General features: G+C 51.4%; 1 protein-coding gene across 3 annotated transcripts in view; it reads left to right on the top strand.

Moving 5' to 3' along the window:
• Nucleotides 1–11,175, top strand: part of CD6 (CD6 molecule) — a 48,043-nt gene extending 36,868 nt beyond the window's left edge. Inside the window, exons 8-13 of one of the 3 annotated variants that reach the window (XM_082342711.1) lie at nucleotides 257–355; nucleotides 1,435–1,557; nucleotides 3,240–3,311; nucleotides 3,596–3,790; nucleotides 4,082–4,186; nucleotides 4,690–11,175. In XM_082342711.1, coding sequence (XP_082198837.1) covers nucleotides 257–355; nucleotides 1,435–1,557; nucleotides 3,240–3,311; nucleotides 3,596–3,790; nucleotides 4,082–4,186; nucleotides 4,690–4,754 — 659 coding nt within the window. In that variant the 3' untranslated portion in view covers nucleotides 4,755–11,175. Of the gene's footprint in view, nucleotides 1–256; nucleotides 356–1,386; nucleotides 1,558–3,239; nucleotides 3,455–3,529; nucleotides 3,791–4,081; nucleotides 4,187–4,689 lie in introns of those variants that run through there. The other 2 variants (XM_082342710.1, XR_014231658.1) reach the window with 2 other exon arrangements.
• The last annotated feature ends 10,700 nt before the right edge of the window (nucleotides 11,176–21,875 follow it).

Genomic DNA, 21,875 nt, shown 5'->3' with positions numbered 1-21,875 from the left:
GATCCAGCAATGGCCACCCAGCCCTGGCCCCAAGAAGCACCTCCTGATGGGAAGGATTTTCCCAGCATGCCCCCCAGAAGTTGTCCACAGGAGGACCGGATTGTGTGTGTGTGTGTGTGTGTGTGTGTGTGTGTGTGTGTTTGAGGGCGTTTGGGGATGGGGGAGGTGAGGAGGGAGGTGTCCCCATGAGAGCAGAACCAGGAAGACTGGAAGGTGCCAAAAATGACTTGTAGAATCTCTGCCTCCCCTTCCTCAGCCCTCCCCGCTATGGTGAACCACCAGCACCTACCCACCACCACCCCAGCGGGGACCACAAGCTATCAAGAGGTTCCCATCACCATCGCCAAAGAAGAAAGTAGGATGTCACCCACCCTGGGGGTGAGGAGGGCGGGGGAGGACAAGAAGGGAATATTTTCCAGAGGGTCAGTACTGCATAGGTCAAAGCAGTGCCCCAGCTGGAGATGAGACCTGGGCCAGCCCACGAGTGGCTGTGGGACCTTGAGCAGGTTCAGCCTCAGTCTGGGCCTTGATAGGCCGATGACTTTCCAGTGCACTCATTCTAGAACTCTAAGCTTTTGAATTCTGGACCAAAACAGGCCCAGGACATTTTGGACCTTGGTTCTCAAAGGAAAGCTCTGTTTTGCTAATTGGTCAGTAGGTTTGTAACACCATTGCCTCTTCCAATGGTCTGCCCAATTAGCCTCCCTGCAAAGCCCCATCAAGATTTTCCTGGAACATAATTTTATTTCATATTTTCCGAGTCAAAAAAAATGGGATCAGTCGTCCATCTTTAATGATACATCAACGCATTACCTCTTGAGAGTCTTGTGAAGAAGTTCGAGTTTAATCACACTGCATTATGAATATATTAAATCGCCTTTATTTGAAAGAGTTCAGTGACACAAAAACCAATACAAAACTCAGCCGTATGTTATAAAGATTCTTAGCACACAGGATATCCATATATTTGAGAAGAGAATATGAACCCAGACCTAGCACAAGAGTAGGCACAGAGCAGCCACTCACTGAATGTTATGGTCTAGAGGTTAAGAGCCACATTGCCTGCTTCTCTAGGCAATGTGAGAATCTCTCTGTGCCTCAGTTTTCCCAGCTATAAAATGGGGACACTCACCTAACTACCTCACAGGGTTATTATGAGCATTAACTGAGATAATGTTTACAAATGTTGGAATAGTGCCTGGCATGCAGGGACTACTATGTGTTTGTTAAGTAAATAAGTGTTATTTAGCTCCCCGTGTTTGAAATGGATGCGGGGGGGCTTGGAAAACCCAGGCCCGACGGTCTTGTGCGAGACGGGCTGCCTGACTCCCTGCCCCTCTGTCTCCGGTCCCCGCTGTCCACGCTCTCTGCCGCCTCCCTCTGCAGCTTTCTGCCCCCTGCCTTGCCATGCTCCCCACTCTGTTCTCTCCCCAGTTCCCAAGCTGCCCATCCAGGTCCAGGCTCCGCCCCCTGAAGACACGAACTCCAGCTCCGACTCAGACTATGAGCACTATGACTTCAGCAGCCAGCCTCCTGTGGCCCTGACCACCTTCTACAGTGAGTGCCTGGGCCCGGACTCCCAAGGGCCCACCTGCCCGCACCAGGGAGAGGGCCCAGCTGGCTGGGGGACCTGCACTAGTTTGCCCCCCTCGGTGACCCCTGCATGATGAGAATGGCATCTCCCTCGCTGTGACCGCTGGACTGACTCTCAATGGTCCTGCACTGAAGTTTTCAAAGTGCTTGGTGACCCTGGAGACATCTCAAGCCATTTCCCCTTGGACCACCTTCTCTCCCGTGCCTGTCTGTGGCCGTGCAGGTCTCAAGACCAGTCCCTCGACACTCACCTAACTGTGGCTGCGTCTGTGTGTGATACGAGGCACTCCAGTTCAGATGGCTTCTCGCGTGCTCTCACCCCTTCTGCGTCCCATCCTGCCCCGTCAATCTCACCTCCTCGCCCACCTCCACCATGAGCCCAGCTCGCACTTCTCATCCGGCTTCTCCAGCTCTGCTCTCTGCCTGTTGGGGATATAGAAGGAGGAAAGCCAGTGCTCAGGCAGGGCCCACGCAAGGCCGGGAGGTCAGACGAGAGCAGAGACTCTCACATCTACTGTGAAATCCCTTGGGAGCTCATTGAAACTTCCTGAGCCCCACCCGGGACCTCCTTTATAAGCTAGGATGAGCGTTTGGCTGTGTGTGACACAGACTCCAAATGACATCATCCGGAGAAGTTGGAGGGGGCCCGGGCTCCTTTCTTGCTACTCTGCAGTCCCTAAGACGTTGCCCGGTCCACATGGTCCAGAGTGGCTCACCACCATGTCTGCATTCTAGGCCTTCAGAAGGGGGAAGGTGAGGCGTGCCCTACCCTGTATGGCAGGACGCCAGCCATGCCCACACGGCTCCCAGGCACTTTCCACCCATCAGAACTTAAACCCGGCAGCTGCAAGAGAGGCGGGGAGACGAAGCCTCTGTCCTGCGCAGCTGTGTGTCCAGATAAAGCCCAGAGGTCTCCTAGTACCGGGGGCGGGGCAGTAGGATGGATACTGGGGACAGCAGCCATCTTTGCCCCACCTGCTGAACCAGGGCCCCTGGGGGGCAGTGTGGATGATTCCACTCTGCGGGGCCATGGTCCAGAATTTGGGAGCCACAGAGATGAGTGTCCTTAGAACCTGAGATTCTGAGTCCAGGCATGTCAGATGCAAGACCGGGGGTCCAAAATCCTGTGACACTGAGACTAAAAGTCAGTAGTAACACATGCAAAAAGCTGACTCCCGGATTCCAGACACTCAAGTTCTTAAGATGCTATGAATCTGCACCGCTGTGATTCTGAAACAGAGGTACCGCAGAGCCCAGGATACAAAGATTCCAGCCCCTCAGCTTCACTCTGGGAAGGCTCCTCAGGGGCAACATCTGGCCTTTTCCTGCCCTGAGCTGCCCAAGCAGAAGAACTCCCCGTATTCCCTTAAGTGGCAGGAGGGACAGCTGGGGCTGGAGAGGTACAGGGCACTAGGGTTTCTGGCCAGAAGCAGCCTGTCCCCAGGCTGGTTTCAGATTGAGGCTCGGGGTCTGCCTGCACTAGGACTTGAGCCTGGGATCTGATGAAAAAGACTAAGCCATCAGGGTTGTCCTCCTGCCCTGTTCAGCCTCCCGAATCCCACAGAGCAGCAGCCTCTGCTCCGGGCTCCCCAGACAAGGAGGTGGAGCCTACCCGCCTCCTTCCTCACCGCCATCTCTGCTTGTAGATTCCCAACGGCACCGCTTCACGGATGAAGAGGTCCAGCAGAACAGGTTCCAGATGCCCCCCTTGGAGGAAGGTGAGTCAGGCTGGGGAGGGACGTGGAGGGTGGTGATTGGGGTGCCAGCCCCGCCTCCGGACTTAGCAGGTCACTCGCCTTGAGAAGCATCAGCGCAACCTCCCTCAACAGGTCCTTCCTGACTTTAACAATTCCCACTGGCAGTAAGTTCTTTCTCAAGTTTAACCTAAAGCCCTCTTGCTGCACTGCATCTTCTTTATCATGATTCTCTCTTTCAGGCCCAGGACTCGAAGAGGTGCATGCCTCCCAGGTCCCACCTGCCAACCCTGAACACTGCATTGCAGACCCCCGCTCCACGGGCCCTCCGCACCACCCAAGGAGCAAGAGTGGCTCCAGCACATCTTCAGGGGAGGAGTACTGTAACAGCCCCAGCAGCAGGCTACCTCCGTGGAACTCTCAAGTGTTTCCTTCAGAGAGGAACCCCCTGCTGGGGCAGCCCCTGAACTTGGAGCTGGCTGGCTCCCAGGCAGCTTTTCCAGGTAAGGCGGGCCCAGGAGGACTGTGTGCCTTCTCCAGCCCCCCATCCTATAGCCGACCTGGCCAGACGAAGCGTAAAGCTGGGAGCCCTGAGCCAGTCTGAGTTCAGGACTCTAGTCCCAGCTCGGCGGCCACGTGCTGTGTGACCTTGGACAAGTCTCCTCCCCTCTCTGGGCCTTCATTTCCTCAGTTGTCAAGCTAAGGACCTGACTCTACTGAGTCTTGAGGGCCTCCCAGCTCTGGCACTTCGTGAACTAGCCTGGCAGAGGGTGACTGGCTCTGGGGGTTTCCAGCAGGGCCCTCGGCTGATGACAGCTCCAGCACCTCCTCCGGAGAGTGGTACCAGAACTTTCAGCCGCCGCCCCAGCTCCCATCTGCGGAGCAGTTCGGATGTCCAGGTGCCAGGGGCAGGGGAGGGGGTTCTGGGAGGGGTCACAGAGAGGGACTGGAGGGTGGATGTATGGGGTAGCTCTGGATACATTGGCCCACGGGGGAAAAAAGAGAAGTAACGGGATTTTTTAAAGCAAACGAGAATATGAGGAGGTAGGGAAAATGGATGTAGGTGGGGCAGAGAAAGATTCAAAGAGAACGCCTTGAGAGGAAGTGAGCTCCCCATTAGTGGAGGCATTCAAGCAGAAGCAGCCAGATGGCCCCTTGGGGGAGACGGTGGCAGCAGAGGGGCTCCCGGCACTCGCGGACTATAGCCCTGAACCACACAGACAAGGCTATGCCTTCAGAACTGACATTCTAGTGAAGGAGGTAGCCATGAGCAAGATTGTAAGGTGGTCTCGCGCAGCATCCCGGGGGAGAGGAACGTGGACCCAGACCTGCTCAGCTCTGTCCCTGCTCAGCAGGCGCAACGACCGGGCCTCTCACTGACCTGAGTCTCCCGGCCGCACAGGGTCCCTCACTCCCCAGCCTGACTTCTCCTCCAATGAAGACTATGATGACATTGGAGCAGCCTAGCGTGGGCCCGGCGCGGCTCTGTGCGCTCCCTGTCTCCGGACTCCGGCTCTGCCTGCTCCTCCTGCCCTCCCCCCACCCTCCCCCTCATGCCCCAGGAGCTGAGAGTCCTCCCCTGGAGACATGAAAGGAACCTCCACACCTAGGATGGCCCAGCCTCCATCCATCAACAGAACCTGCCAGCACAGCCCTCCCCCAGCCCCAGACAGCAGCCCCAAGGAAGAGGTGCTGCCTCTGAAAGGGGCCGAGCTCTCTGCCTCAGGGGTGAACAGGCAGAGTCTAGGCCACTGCTTGGCAGGCCGCGTGGAAGGTTTGAACTGGAAGATTCCTGAGGCCCCTTCCGACCCTCATGTGTCTGAGGCTTTGGTTGCCCGAGTCTCTGACAGCTCAGGGCCCAGAGGTACTCTGCGAGGGGTAGGGAGGCCCCATGTGCAGGGGCCGTTGGACGGCTGTTACTCTGACAGGTGGGTGCTGGGGCTCAGGCTAAGCTCAGGTTGGTACCTGCACCTGGCAGGGAGTCCAGCTTTCCTGGGCACAGCCCAGGATGGCACAGGGAGCAGGATGGCTGCTCCTCGTCGACCACCCGGGGCCTGAGGCCAGCCCTGCCTCTAGAGAGCCTTAGAGCCCACCAGGGACACAGCCCTGATCTGCAGTGACCATTCCTGGACAGCAGTCCTTATTCTGAGCTTCCAAAGCTTTACAAAGACGGTCCCATCCAGCCCCGCCAGAGACCCAGAGTGGGGCTCAGTCCCCGTGGGGCAGAAGCACAGAGATGTCTTCCAGGAGGGGCCCAGAAGCTGCACTAAGCCCCGAGTCCCCAGCTGTCTGCTTGGATTGATGGGATCCTCCCCGATGAACACATAAATATCAGTGTCACTCCTAGAGCCGTAACCGTGTCCAAGGCAGCCTCCAGGGAGAGGCCTGAGGGCTCAGGGCCAGCTTCTGGTGTCCTGCTCTGAGTATCCCGAGATTAAACCAACTGCGGAATGAAACTGGGGGTGGAGTGACAAGTCTTTGAACTCACAGAGCCCAGGCTCTGCCTCTGTGTGTGTGTCTGTGCGTGTGTGTCTGTGTCTGTGTGTCTGTGTCTGTGTGTGTTGGGTTGGAGGCAGCTCTAACCATCGAGGTGCAAATGTCAGGGTGAATTGGAAATGTATTGAATACTGTGGCCCGGCACCATGAAAAATGCTGGGGATGCAGCAACAAGAAGACACAGGGCCTGCCCTCCTGGAGGTGATGGACAGATGCCTGTGAGTTCAGCACCCCCGTCCTGATCTGCCAATGAGCCCTGGATCAGCGGGGCCAGGGTTGCTGCGCTGAATGCATTTTGACCTGGGCCTCCAAAAGCTTCTGAGGCAGGGGAGGGTGAGTAGATTTTATCTCAGACCTGCCTGGAAAAGGCATTGATCCCAGGTTGCTCAGAGGCTGGGCTTTTAGCCTAGCTGCACCAGCCAATGCCCAGCTCTGCCTGCAGGGAGAAGGCTGGGGGTCAGGTTTCCTCTGAGCCCTCCCAGAGCCAGGGATCGTGGAGAAGGCCACTCAGTGGATCTTGCCCTGAGCGGTTGAGCAGGGCCTGTTTTCCGTTCACCTGTCCCAGAGGTGCAAAGAAAGCTGGCACTCCCCAGGGCAACCGTCACAGGATGTGGTCGCCCTGTGATGGGGCCCCCTCCTCCGGCCCTCTGAACCCTCCTGGGGCTGTGGGGGATTCCTAGGGGAGGAGATAGTGCTGGGGTGGGCGGGATCAGACTCCCAGGGTCTGTGGGATTTGTGGAAAGCCTTTTTTTTCAGACAGCCAGGGTTCAAATCCCGGCTCCACCCTGTCCTGGCTGTGTGGTCTCTGGCAAGTCACTCTACATCTCTGAGCCTTTGGTATAAAGTTTGTCTGTAAAGTGCACACAGCAGTGGGTTAGAAGCTTGGCAATAAGTGTTCCCTCTCATTGGTAGATGAATCAGTAGAGGCAAGAGATCTCCATAAAAGGAGAAAGGGGAGAAGAGAAGACAGCAATTCATGGGGTCTTAGCACATTGGTGCTGGAGGAGGTTTGTCTCACTCTCATTTTACAGAGGAGGACGCTGAGCCCTGGCAGGGGAAAGGACTTGTCCAAGGTCACTCAGAGAGTTAGTAGCCGATTCACAATTTGGCCCTACCCCTCCCCACCTTTGCCCCTTGGGAGTCAGACAGGGAGATGGTGACACCCTCTGAGTTCTCCCTCATTTCTCACCAGAGCCACCTCCCCATCCCTGGGCCCCTCTGTTCCATACACACTGAGAGAAAGTGGGGAGACTCTGAGACATGTCTCCCTTGCTCCCTCCCAGCCCCCAGGCAGCCTGGGACCACCAGGGTCACACATGGCAGGGGACTTTCTGAGGGCTGGCATCCTGAACCGCAAGGTCTCCTGCCAGAGCTATCCTCCTGGGCCTGGTGATGGGAGCTACTCCCAGGGAAGACCTTTCCCCCACCTCTACGCCTCCAGAGCACTCAGACCATTCCTTACGGAGCCAGGCCCTGAGCTGGGACTGGAGAGGCTGGGGTGAATGACATCGCTGTGACCGGAAGGAACGGAAGCCCGGCAGGGGAGCTACAATCATAAGCGGTGTGCTTACCCTCCACTCTTTAGGGACCTTGCATTATATATGCCTCAATGATCTGGGAGAGGAAACACAAAGATGTTAAATGGATGTGGCAGCTGAACCCCGATTTCAGAAACACTGATATGGGGGAGGGGCTATATCTGAAATGAAGGTGCTCCAGCAATTTTCCGGCTCTGCGAGTGCAGTGAGAGAATGAAGCACAGGGAATGCATGGGGCCCACAAGAGCCCCTGACCCTGCTGGAGGCAGGCCATCCTGGAAGGCTTCCTGAGGAGGTGATGCCTGAGCTGGGTCGTAAAGGATAGGTAGGAGTTAGCTATGGGAGTGGAGAGGGATGGGCGTTCCAAGTTGAAGGAATAGCATAAGCAAAGACAGAGCAAGAAACCAGGTGTCTTTCAAGGTAAAGGGTGGTCCAGCCTGAGAAGAGGCTGAGGACAGCCAATTCTCACACCAACTCTATTTCATAGGTGAGAAAACTGAGGCTCAAAGCGGTTAAGTAAAATGTCCAAGTCACACAGCTAAAAAGCAGCAACACTGGGATTTTAATATGTGCCATCTGGCTTCAGAGTCTGAGCGTTAACCATGGCACTTCCAGTGGAAACCCATCCCTGTCCCTGTGCCCACTGGAGCTACACTGCTGGGTACAGAGCCGCAGCCAGCTCTGAGATCTGGAGACAACAGCCTGTCTGTCCACCGACAGCACAGGCAACTTCTGGGTGCTCAGATGCTAAATTCAGGGATGGGATAGCTCACTGCCTGGGCACTCGTATGCGGCCAGGCTCTATGCTGGCCCTGGGGCACGGAGAGGAATGAAACCTGGCCCTTCCCTGCGGGAGACAGATACAAAGACCAGTAACTGCAATATATTCCATGGGTGTGGTGGTGGTGACCATGATGGTGATAATGAGGACAGTGAGTGGCAATTACTATGTGCCAGGCATGTATTATTTCTTATAATCCACAAAAGAGCTCTCTGAGAAGTTAGTATCCTCCCTAATTTATAAATAAGGAAACTGAGGCCCAGAGAGGTTAAGTGACTAGCCAGAGGTCATGCAGCTCGGCAAGTAGTACAACTTTTCTACCTAACTCCAAAGCCCAATGTGAAACCACCACACTGAACGGTGGGGGCACATCATGGGCATATTTAAACCACAGGAACTTAAGTGTATCTACTCAGCCACAAAAGAGAAAGAAAAAGAACAACTGAGCCCATCAGTGAACAAACACCCAGGAAGAGAGACGAGAGATGGGAGCCGGGACTCTGTTCCCTCAGACCCTGAGAACCATTCACTGAGTGGGCATCTTACCACACCGGACGGGATCTTGGTTATTAATGATTCACATTTTTCATATGTGATGGGCTTGAAACACAAGCCCATTGCTTCATCTGGCTGCTCTAACTTTAGAGGGAGAAACATCTGGTTGGAGGCAGCACAGGACAGGCTCAACTACAGGAGACTTCATAAGGAGCTTGCATTTTCTTTTCCTTCTTCCTTTCTTCCTTCCTTCCTTCCTTCCTTCTTTCATTCCTTTACTTTCCTTCCTTCCTCCCTTTCCTTTCCTTCCTTCCTCCCACCCTTCCTTCCTTCTTTTAAATAGTAAATATATTCACATGCTTCAAAACTCCAAACAACATACAAATGTATATCATTAATATCTCGTTACCCACCCATCTACCCTCTCCCCTCTCTTCCCCCATCCCCAAGTAAACACTTATTTCTCTGATGCAAACACCAGCAAATAGGAATACCTCTTGCTTCTCCCCCACCCATCCTTACAAAAAAGGGCATTCTATCCACATTCCTAGGTGCCTTGCTTCTTTTCACCTCTCAAGGGATTTTCAAAAGTAATGTTGACCATATTCAAGTTTTGTCCCATGTGCTACCCAAGCGCGTAACCTCTGCCTCATTCAGGACTCCAGCACATTGTACAGAGTGCTGTGTGGACAGAGGGGAAGAAGCCACCAACTGCCAGAGTTTGTTGGAGATAGCATGACAAAGAGGGAACAAATGAATAGGCGATTGAAGGATGAATAGGAGTTTGCTGAACAGTTGTGTGGTGCATGTTGGCTGAAGCCTGGGGCTGGGCAGGGAGTGCATAAGTGGGAAAGGTCACTGCAGAGCATCTCAGAGGGTCTGTGAAACTTTCCCAGGAGTTTGGTCATTGTTCTAGAGGCACTAGGGAGTCATGAGTAGTTTCTAAGGCAGGGAACTGATCTGATGAGATGGATGCTCTAGAAAGATCACTGCTGCAAAGTGGAGGTGGGTTTGAGGAAGGCTACCTGGGAGGTGGCCATGGAGCACTGGTGGCCAGGACTGGAGAATGGGGAAGGAGTCTAAGATTTGGAGAGTGATCACATACATGGGAGGTGATTTCCCAACACAGCAGCCTCCAGCCACGATGGTAATAGGACAGTGACATTAATAATAGCTTCCATCCCTGAGTACCTACAACGTTTCAGGTACCGTTCTGGGTGTACCGCAGGTACTGACTCATTTGTGCTCACAACAGCCCTGGGAGGTATTATTATTATCCCCATCTTATGGTGGAGAAAACTGAGGCTCGGGATGCTTCTGAGTTTTTCCCGTAGCTACCAGCTCATCACGGTGTGGCCGGGCCCTGCCGCTACTCCATGTAGCCTCCTGAAGTGGTCAGGTCCACACTGAAGGCTCGTTTCTGTGCTTACAAATCGGAATGCCTAGCCGAGCATCTTACTGCTTCTCAGGCCCACAGTTTATCTGTGTCCTCCAGATCTGGGTCAGCCAGGGATGAGGCCACTAGGAGACTTGGGCAGGATACTCCACTAGGGTCCCCGGCTCCTGTCTGCTCTTTGGGCCGCATTGACGTGGTTCCAAGGCTCTGAGACCACTCCCAGGGGCACAGGCCCAGGCTTCCCAGCCCTGGCTGGGCATCACCTACTGGTACCTTTTCCACTAGAAACCTCACCTCCGAGGCATATCTGCCGAGCCGCTGCTCAGCTCCCCATCCCTCCCTATCACCCCACCTGTGGTTTCCACTTCCGCCCCTCCCTGAGACCCTCTCGGAGGTTCTGGAGATGGGCAGAGGGGACTGGAGCCCTGTGCGGCCACTCGGCATGGACGCCTCTTGGCCGTGGCCCCAGGCCCTCGTCCCCACTTCACGAAGATGGGATGGAGTCTCCAAAGCGGGAAGGAGCTGGGGAGACCCATCAAGGAAGGGATGAGTTCAAAGCAGCCTCAGTGGAAAGTTTATCTCCCACCACATCCTTCAGCTGTTTACCAGTTTGACGGGGTTCTGCATCCTGACATGAAAAGAGGCTCACCCCTCACCGCCAGCATCGAGGAAGGACCAAAATAGCAACAGAGGAAGACAAAGAAGAGAGAGACAAAGGGAGAGGAGAGAGAGTGTGTGTAATGAGACAGAGGCGGATAAGAGGAGGCAATGCCGGTCTGAGCAGACAATGGAACAGACAGCAAGGCCCCACCAAGCTGCCTCCCTCCTTTATCTGTGCTTCCCCGAGCCAGGCGCTGTCCCGCATCCCTCACACCTGTGGCCCCACTTAATCCTCACACCCTCCTAGGGCAGTGAGGTATCCTAATTTCCATTGTTTTCCAGGTAAGAAAAGTGTAGCCCAGAGAAGTCAAGGAACTAGTTCAAGGTCACCCAGCTGCGACCAGGGAGCCAGATTCTCAGCCAGTCAGCAGGGCTCCACACAGCACGCAGGAAGGGGAACAGAAAAGAAAATGGGAAGGTCAAGGCTGGAGAGCAACGGGGATAGGACGGAGGCCGAGGGAGGATCGAGATGCATCCTTTCTTGGGGAAGGATTCCTCCCCGCCCCCGCCCCGAGGACCGCAGCCCATCCTGGCTGAATTCAGGCAGGTGCCCCTTCCTGGCTCCCTTTCCCCCGGCCCACACACCCGGCCACCCACAAGTGCAGAAGGAGGGGGAGCTGCCCCCCAGGGCCATGGATCTGCTGGAGATTCAGCTTCCTTCTGGGGGCCTGGTTCCCAAGCACCCTCCCTGCCTGTGGGGCCTCCTGCCCTACAGGCTGAGCAGAGCTAGGCCCCCAGTCTCCCCTCCACCCTCACACGGCGGGCAGAGAGAAATGATCCACGTCCTGCACTCACGAGCACGTTGTCCCCCACGGCCCCCCAAGGCCGTGCGTCGCTCTCCCTCCGGAATACACGAGCGTCCCGCAAATCCCGGTCTCCCCTCTGGGGCGTGGCCACCCCTCCCCTGGGCCTCACTCAGACTCCCTAGCCCCACATGGAGGCCAGTGGAGGTGGCTCTCATCTGAGGATGAGATGCTGAAACACCCAGGGGTCAGTAACCACCACTACCCCAGCTCTTCTGCACAACCTGGACACAGTGACGCCCTTTGTGTCACCCTTGTGACGGTCACCCTCTTCTCCCCCAGCCCCGTGGCCCCTTCTGTGGCAGGCCCTGGCTTCCCAAAGTTTGCTGTGCCCTGCTCTTGCCCTCGTGCACTAGAGGCACCCAGCAGCCCCAAGACATAGGCCCGGCTCCCTGTGGACCACCCGGCTCACGCCCACACTCACCCTCTGGCAAGAGCAACCCATCCCTCGAGAAGGCCCTTGTGGGGTCCAGGGTCACAGAAGACCGTCCTGGCTGTCAGTTCCCAGGCCACCTATCCTGGGGATAGGGCCAGAGATAGGCCAGTCACCCTGCATCTCCAGCTGTGGGGAACCTCCCAGAGCGTAGGGGTGACGGCCACAGCATGGACTCTGGAGCCCTGCCCAGTAAAGATCCTGAGATGCCCCACTTCCGGTTCCAGGAAACTCACCTCTTCTCCTGTCCACACACGAGTCTTCCAGCTGCTTTGTCAGGCTTTCTTCTCCATCCCTGACTTTATGGCCTGTTCTCTGGTGACCTACACAGCTGGGGTTTGCATGCACCATGGACCCACACGACAGCACACTTTCCTCCCAGCCACTCACCAGCACTCAGGAGAAAGCCCAGCACCCGATCCCTTCCCCCTGAGGGTGAGCTCCCGCGCAGTCTGGAACAGCCTCTGTCCCACGGTTTACCCACCATCCTTTACCCAGCGTGCCAGCCCTGACCGCCCCAGAATGAAGCTGATTTAAACCAGTAGTTCTCAAACCTCGGTTTTCTGTGTGTTTACGTGTTTTTCTTTTATCTGTGAACGATTTGTTCTCTTGCTTACTTAATAGTTTTTCTTTAAGTAGAGTCATGTTTTTTAAACTTTATTTATAAAGAAATCTTAGCCATTTTATAAAATATCTAGCATGCACTTTTCAAAAATGCTATTATCACAAAATACAAAGACTCAAGGACTGTTTCAGATTAAAGGAGCAAAAGAGACACAGCAGCTGAATGCAAGCCATGAGCTGGGATTTTTTTTTGCTATGAAGGACATTACTGAGACAGATGGTGAAATAGGAATGAGGTCTGCAGATTAGATAATAGTATTGTATCAGTGTTAAGTGTACTATAGTTATGTAAGAAAATATTCTTGCTTTTAGGAATTACAACTGAAGTGTGAAAGTATTTACGAGTGAAGGGACAGCCTATTTTTAAATGGTTAAAAAAATAATCCATGTGGGGCCGGGGTGGGGGTAGGGGAGAGAGACAGACAGACAGAGAGACAGAGAGTGGGAAAGTCGTAAAACATTAACTCTAGGGGAATCTGGATGAAGGGCATTCAAGAATTCTTTGTATTATTCTTTCAACTTTTCTCTAAGTATGAAATTGTATTAAAATTTAAAACACATTTAAAGGAAACTTTATTGTTGCTATTTTAAATGGAAAACCAGTATCACTTGGTACAAGTTGAAGGCCATTCTAAAATAAAGCAATGCTCTTACTCTTGCTAGATACATTGGTTTGCTGAATCTGCGCCTAAGACCCGCCTGTTCTTGGTTACATGTGGGGATGGGCAAGGGTGGGGGTGAGACATTCTCCTTGATGTCAGAGAAAGGCTGGCACAGAGTTTAAAAGAGCATCACTTTCTCACTATCTGATCTGATGGTGTTTGGAGTCCTGTCTCACGGCTAGGAGCTCAGCGATGTTCATTTCATGACTTTTTTTTTTTTTTTAAACATCTTTATTGGAGTATAATTGCTTTACAATGGTGTGTTAGTTTCTGCTTTATAACAAAGTGAATCAGTTATACATATACATATGTTCCCATATCTCTTCCCTCTTGCGTCTCCCTCCCTCCCACCCTCCCTATCCCACCCCTCTAGGTGGTCACAAAGCACCAAGCTGATCTCCCTGTGCTATGCGGCTGCTTCACACTAGCTATCTATTTTACATTTGGTAGTGTATATATGTCCATGCCACTCTCTCACTTTGTCACAGTTTACCCTTCCCCCTACCCATATCCTCAAGTCCATTCTCTAGTAGGTCTGTGTCTTTATTCCCGTCTTGCCCCTAGGTTCTTCATGACTTTTTTTTTTTCTCTTAGATTCCATATATATGTGTTAGCATACGGTATTTCTTTTTCTCTGTCATGACATTTTAACAGGCACCCTTGGGGCCAGGCCCATTAGGGAGCCCTGGAACCGAGAGAGGACGGGGTTGCCGCCTTCAGGAGGCTCACAAGCTGGGCAGAGACAGTTACAGGGGAACCTGGCATGGAAGTGTGTCCCGGCAGAGCTCACATCTTGAATTCCCAACATTCCTGGGCTCCCTGGAGTCCAGAGGTGGCGAGCCAGGGCTAGCAGGTGCCCGGGAGCAGGCACACAGCAGGGGCAGCTCAGGCTGGTAAACACAGGAGAACATCAGCAGGGTGAGGGAAGGGAGGTGGCAGGACCCGATCCACAGTCTATCACACCCAGGAAGACGGAGCCAACTCAGCCTTTAGTGTCTGTGCTGATTGCTCCTGGTCCTCATGCCTGCCCTGCTCCCTGCTCAGGTTACAGGCAAGGTTTCTTCCCATTTTTCTTATGGCATATTTCTTTTATTTTTTTTTAATTTATTTATTTATTTTTTATTTTTGGCTGTGTTGGGTCTTCGTTTCTGTGTGAGGGTTTTCTCTAGTTGGGGCAAGTGGGGGCCACTCTTCATCGCGGTGCGCGGGCCTCTCACTGTCGCGGCCTCTCTTGTTGCGGAGCACAGGCTCCAGATGCGCAGGCTCAGTAGTTGTGGCTCACGGGCCTAGTTGCTCCGCAGCACGTGGGATCTTCCCAGACCAGGGCTCGAACCCGTGTCCCCTGCATTGGCAGGCAGACTCTCAACCGCTGTGCCACCAGCGAAGCCCCGCATGTTTCATTTTTTAAAATTAACTTTTTATTTTAGAATAGTTTACATTTACAGAAAAATTGCATCGATAGTACAGAGTTCTACACCCCACACTCAGTTTTCCCTCTTATTAACCCCTTACATTAGCATGCCAAATGTATCACAATTAATGAGCTGATATTGATACATTATTACTAGCTAAAGCCTGCATGCTATTCAGATCTCTTTAATTTTTACCTAATGTCCTTTTTCTGTTCCAGGACCCCATCCAGGGTGCCAAATGACATGGAATCAACATGTCTCCTTAGACTCCTCTTGGCTCTCACAGTTTCTCAGACTTTGTTTTTGATAACAATGACAGTTTTGAATACTGGCCAGGTACTTTGTAAAATGACCCTCAATTGCGGTTTTTCGTTTTTCTCATGCTTAGAGTGGGGTTATGGGTTTGGGGGAAGAAAACCACAGAGGTAAAGGGCCGTGTGCCTCCCACTCCATCAATGGTCCATCTGTCATCATGACTGTTATCACTGCTGATATTGACCTTGATCACCTGGCTGAAGCAGTATTTGTCAGGTTTCTCCATGTAAAGCTCTTCTTTCCCTCCCCCCCCCCTTTCCATACCATCCTCTTTGGCAGGAAGTTTCTATGCACAGCCCACATTTAAGGAATAGGGAGTAATGATTCACCCCCTTGAAGATGAAGTATCTACATAAATTATGTGGAAGTTTTCTGCATGGGAGATTTGTCTGTTTTCCTCTGTTTATTTACTCAATCATTTATTTATGTCAGTGTGGGTTCATGGGTTTTTACTTTGGGCTCTAATCCAACACTGCTTTATTTTGTTGGTCAAAATTGCCAGCTTTGGCCATTGGGGGCTCTTTCCACTGGCTCCAGGACCACTTCACTGACCCCAGCATGGTATGTTTCTTTCCCTGTTGAACACTTCCTCACTTTTTGGCTATAAGATGCTCCAGGCTCATCTAGTATAATCCCTGCACCAGTCCTAGAATCAGCCATTTCACCAAGGAGCCCTGGCTCCTCTTGTTGGAGAATAATCTTAGAAACCAAGATATGCACTGGGTACTAGGTGTACTCGTTGCCCCTGGAGCATAGATGTCTCTAGGCCCACGTAGCTGACACAGCAAGGAAATGTATGTGTGTGTACTAACCTGTGTGCATATACAAATCCATAAACGCAGCCACCTGTATGCATATTAAGGTAAGCATGAGCTCACACTAATGCCTCCAACTCTAATCCAGTACCACGTGGGTACCCCAGCCTCCTCCTGTTCACCCATAACCTGCCTCTCCAGCAGGAAGAAACCCAGCCCCACCACCCACTATCCATTTACTTTATTGTTCGATTCTATATATTATTTTACTTTCTTATTTTTTCATATTTTCTCCATCAAGATGATAAGTTCGTGCTGTACACCTGAAACTTACACAATATTGTAAATCAACTATACTTCAGTAAAAATTTTTTTTGAAGATTATAAGTTCCTCAAGCTTTTTTTTTCCTTCTGTCCTCACTGCCCCACCCCCGACCAATGTCTTTATATATATATATATATATGTATGTATATACATATATAAAAAATTAATATTTTATGAGTGTCCACTATGGGTCATTTTCTCTGCCCGTCTCTAGGGATGCAAAGATGGGTAGGACATTGTGCTGACTCTCCAGTTGCTCCTGGTGCTAATAAATGCTTGTTAAACATTCAGTGAAAGATCTTGGCACCTGCCTGGAACGATGAGACTTACACATCACAAGCAGAGGACCATATAGAGAGGAGAGGCAGGCTGGAATGGCAGTCCCACGCGGGCAGGGATTTTTTTGCCTACTTTGTTCACTGTTGTATTCTTAGTACCCAGAACAGAGTCTGGCAGGTAGTAGCTGCTCAATAAATGTTTGAGGAAGGGAGGGAAGGAGAGAAGGAGGGAGGGAGGGAGGGACGGAGGGAGGGAGGGAGGGAGGGGTCACTTCAACTTTTGTCCGAGTGCCTTTCAGGCCCTCTGCACTTGCATTCCTTGTCCACAGACACCTCTAAACATCCCCTCTGGTGCTGAATCTGAATCACCCACATCAGTGGCTGAATGAGCATTGGAGCTACCACTGCCTGCCACCCACCTTCCTAGCATTGTGGGCTTGTGCCGTTCTTTGATACTTTATAAAGCATTACTCTGTCAAGATGAATGGAAAATGGAAACACAAAAGGGCCAGCTGTAGTGAAAAGAGTAGGTCTCACTAATCTAATACATTTAAGGCGAAGTGGAAACCCTCTGGGCCCCTTGCTCTGGGAAGATCCTTGAAATGGGTCCTGAGCCCCCCTGTTCCCATGGCGTGGTTTCTCCATGTCCTGGGGAGGGGATGGAATGAAGAGGCCCTGCCCAGCTTTTGGCCCTTGGAGAAACTGAACTGGCAGCCTTTACACGGCATCAGAAGGTCTTTGGTTCATCATCTGTTTGAGAAGATGTCTTGCTCATTCCTTTGACGTGCGTTTCTATAAATAGCTTATGCAGCAATCCGAACATCTGTGTCCCAAAAAGGTTTTTTTTTAAGTTGTAAAAAGTTGTCACCATCATCCTTCATTTCTGCCCCAATTTAGAACAATGAGACGACTCCTCCCCCGCCCAGTCCAGCACACCCCGTCACACCCCCATCAGACCTGCTGGGGCTCCTGAGGGGCCCAACCCAGCCCCGGGTTGTTCTGGCTTGTCGGTGAGCCCAGGCCCTGCCCAAGGGGCAAGGAGACCACCCACTCAGGCACAGAGCCCTGGGTGGGATGTGAGTGACACTCCTGAATGCCAAGTCCCTCAGTATATTACTTCTTAATGAAGCAAGATGAGAAGATGAAACACAATTAGAAAGCGAGTCCGTGGGGCATGGCATTGGGACTCAACATATTCCGAGAGCAGAGATAAATCATTCCTGTACAACCCAGGGTTTAGAACAAATGTTCCTCCTCATTCATTTGTTTTTGCTTTCATTCCATTGGCAAATCTTTATCCTGTTCCTGCTCCAAAGGCTGTCCTTCCACATGCCCGCTCCATGCAAGCACTTTACCTACATGATGGCATTTAATCCTAACAGCCCCACGTGACAGCTACTGTTATTATCTCGTTCCTATGGATGGAAAATATTTAGAAGCTTGGGGAACAACCGATGACTAGCAGCAGAATGAATCCAAAAATCCAATCGTGGGGTCCAAGGCCTTGCTCTACCCTCACACCCGCTAGGTTCTCGTGATCGGGCCCCGAGCCAGGGGCTGCAGGCCTTTCCCCTGGACGGCCTCACGCTGGTTAGGGCACCCTCAGCAGGGAAGAGACGACTCAAGGACATTGAATTTTCCTCTGAGGGGAAAACGCCCACATGGAAACCGGAAAGCAGTCTGTGTGCCGTGCGACGAGGTTATCAGTGCCATCTCAGCAGCCAACCCCTCCCCAGGGTCTCGATCAGGGAGATTTAGATCATCTCTGGTCTGAGAGGCTTCCTTGGGTGGGGGGAAGGCTGCCAGACAGGCCTTTGCAGCACCTGCAAGGGCAAAATGAGATGGCCAGCTGGCACCTTGCCCAGGTAAGTCTAGCCCTTCCTTCCAGAAGCCACGAGTAACAGAGTGGTGGGCAGAGCCTCAAACCCACCAGATCACCGGCCCCAGCTTCACTTCTCTTGTCATCAGGAAACACTGGCAAGTTTCCCACTCAGGAAAGGAAGGACAGTCATGAGGCCTCCCACACACACATGTGACCCTCCCACTGGAGGTGGTGCTACCTCAGGAAATGCCTGCAAAGTCCGGGACCATGAGCCCACTTTGGAGATGAGAAAGAAGATGCTTTGGTGACAGGCCCATGGGCCGCACTGTCAGTGCCAGGCTGAGACAGGAGTCCCAGCTCCTGAGTCCAGAACTTCGGATTTTCCTTCTTAAATTCTCAAACCAGCAGCCTGGAACCCAAATTTGACCTACAGATGTACTTTCTGAGGCCAGCTTGGTGTTTTTAATTTTTTGGAAACGAACTGCCAACATTTGAAAATCAGGAGATTTCACATAGGATTCTAGATTTCTGATTTCTTTTGAAAAATCAGAAACTTTTGCCATGCCAGGCCTGGAACCTCAACAGCCAGCTACAATCGGCTGGGACTGCAGCAAGGAGACATGGCCCTCTGTGATGGGGTAGGGCCAGTTGTCACCCAACTTGTCACCCTCTTGGCACTAAGTGCGCCCCCCCCCCCATGATTCCTCATGGCTTCTCCCTCCACAAAAGCCGGTGTGGCCACATTTGACACGTGGGCAAGCAGAGCATGGCTGGTGCCCTGGCCAGAGGAAGTTGGGGGGAGGCGGAGGGAGACCCTGAACGCCCAGCCATCGCCCCTTTCTGTTTATTGCACCTCCCTCTGGCCGAGACCCCAGTGCACAGCTCACTGGAGTGGGTGGGGTGTTGCACAGTATGCTTCCTGGGGACCTGGAGCAGCAGGGCCTGCCAGGTGTGGTCCGTCCCTGGTCTGCCTGTAACTCACGAGGCACCTCCCACTGCTCCTTGCAAGCCTGCTCAAGAGGGGAGCTTCCCATAGACAGAGACAGAGCCCATCCTGCCGCCTAGCCTGGCACCAGAGCAGGGGACAGCTTGAGCTCAGCGCTGTTTCTGGTCTATTCTGTGCCTGGCCTTCCCTGAAGCATCTACAGGGCCCGGGAAATTTACAGGCTGGACCAGGATTGGTCCCTGGGGAAGGTAGTGGGTGTTTGTAACTGGGCAGATTGATTTGTTTTGTTCACAGCAAGCACTGAAATCCAGTGATGCTGAAAGGAGCCCCTTTACCAACATCACCACCACCAACCCATGGTGCCTGAAATCCTGACATTAACGCTTTATCCCTTTGGGTTAAGGTCACTTTAGGTGTCATGTGTAAAGGCAAGTCCTCCTGGGAAGTATCAGCCATTAACACTTGAGTATGAATTGCTCTCCCAGACTCTCTTGAATTTTTAGAGCTGGAAGAGAACTCAGAGACCATTGTCCAAGCAGCACATTTGTTTTTCAGACGAGAAGCCGGAGGCTCGAAGGGGTGCAATGATTTATCCATGGTTAGGAGCAGAGCTGGAGTTACAATGCGGCTTTCCTGAATCCATGGTCTAGGGCAGCAGTTGGCAAACATTTTCTGTAAATGGTCAGGTAGTAAATATTTGAGGATTCGCTGGCCACATGGTCTCTGCCGCAACTGCTCCACTCTGCCGAGGGATGGGAAAGTAGCCACAGACAGGACATAGATGAAGGAGCATGAATTAGCATGAATGAGCTAAAATGTGAATTTCATATCATTTTTATGTATTACAAAATATTCTTCTTTTTAATTTTTTTCACCCACTTAAAAATGTAAAAACCATTCTTAGCATTCAGGCCATATAGAAACAAGCACCCGGTCAGATTTAGCCCAAGGGTGGGAGTTTGCTCACCCTCCCACCCCACCCTTGTGAAATGCTTTTAAGAAAGCTGCATCACAGGCCCGCACACATTTTTAAGTCATTTTCTAAAATGTTTCACCCTAAGTCTGATGAAGCAGGATGTGACTCACATTTCATATTCAATGTCACATTTTAAATACTGACATTTTAAAAGAAAACTGTTACATCGTCCTTTTAAATGAACCTAGTGCTGATATCCACCATCATCCTTTTTTTTTTTTCAAATTTTTAATTGTGGTAAAAGAGACTCAACACAAAATTTACCATGTTAACCATTTTTAAGTGTACAGTTCAGTAGTATTAAACACATTCATAACATTGTGCAGCCATCACCACCATCCATCTCCATAGTTCTTTTCAGCTTGTAAAATTGAAACTCTAAACCCATTAAACGATAACTCTCCATCCCCTCTCCCTCCAGCCCCTGGAAACCACCATTCTACTTTCTGTCTCTATGATTTTAACTACTCTAAGTATCTCATATAAAGGGCATCATACAGCATTCGTCTTTTTGTGACTGGCTTATTTCACTCAGCATAATGCCTCAAGGTTCATCTGTGTTGTAGCATGAGACAGAATCGCCTTCGTTTTTAAGGCTGGATAGTATTCCATCATATGGATGGACCATACTTTGCTTATCAGTTCATATCCATCAATGGATTGCTTCTCCATTTTAGGTATTGTGATAATGTTGCTGTGAACATGGGGGGTGAAGGGTGGCAGAATATGCCACCCCCAAATATACCACTTTGGCGTAAGAATTATTTTGAGTTAAAGGTACTTGAAAAACAACAAATACAAGAAAAACACTCTGACCTTCCTTCTTTTTCATAAAATCAGAAGATGAAACTCCCATATGGAAGATGTCCTCCTACTCCAGAAGGAAAGTAACGTTATCATGTCAAGGACAAGAAGATGAGACTGAGAGAACTCTATACAGACAGATCTTGTTAAAATACTGTAATTCTTACCTTCCTTCCTCTCCCATATAGTTTAGTTCCTTTTCCACAATTACCTCCCTTTGTTCAAACTACTACAAAAGCATGTAGGTAGGGGCTTCCCTGGTGGCACAGTGGTTAAGAATCCGCCTGCCAATGCAGGGGACACGGGTTCGAGCCCTGATCCGGGAAGATCCCACATGCCACGGAGCAACAACTACTGAGCCTGTGCGCTAGAGCCCACGAGCCGCCACTACTGAGCCTGTGTGCCACAACTACTGAAGCCCGAGTGCCTAGAGCCCGTGCTCTGCAACAAGAGAAGCAACAAGAGAAGTCACAGCAATGAGAAGCCCGCGCACCACAACAAAGTGTAGCCCCTGCTCGCCACAACTAGAGAAAGCCCACGCACAGCACCAAAGACCCAAAACAGCCAAAAATAAATAAATAAAAATAAATAAATAAATAAACGTATCTCTCTCTTAGTGAGGTGTGTAAATTTTTTCCCTCTCATTGAGCTAAAGTATCCATGGATGGATATTATTTACTGCTCAAACAAGACGGGCATCAGCATGCTGTTTTTCATTTTTATAGATGTGAGTGCTGACTGGATGGAACTAAAAGGAAATCTTTGAGTGATGCCACTCAATTTTTTCAACTGTGTCCAAGTGAGATGCCAAACATTGCAAAGCAATCTAGCATCAAATTACTTAATTCTTAAGATGCTGTTGAAAATAAAAACTAGAAACCATGCGACTTGTACGATGATGTGTTATCTGTCTTAGAGTCATTTACTTCCTTGTCACCAGCACCGATGCTTCAAATTGTCCCTTTGTCGGTGCCCCAGTGGTTTTTCCGCACCGGAGGGTCTGGAAAGGTGGGGTGTGCATGGTTTTAGTAAAGTGGAAGAAAGACAATTATGAGAGGGTGTGGGAA

Source organism: Balaenoptera borealis (assembly GCF_965194805.1).
Source record: "Balaenoptera borealis genome assembly, chromosome: 11".
Classification (NCBI taxonomy): Eukaryota; Metazoa; Chordata; class Mammalia; order Artiodactyla; family Balaenopteridae; genus Balaenoptera; species Balaenoptera borealis.
Note: the sequence above shows the minus strand (reverse complement) of the source record. Positions and strands in the feature narration are given on the sequence as shown.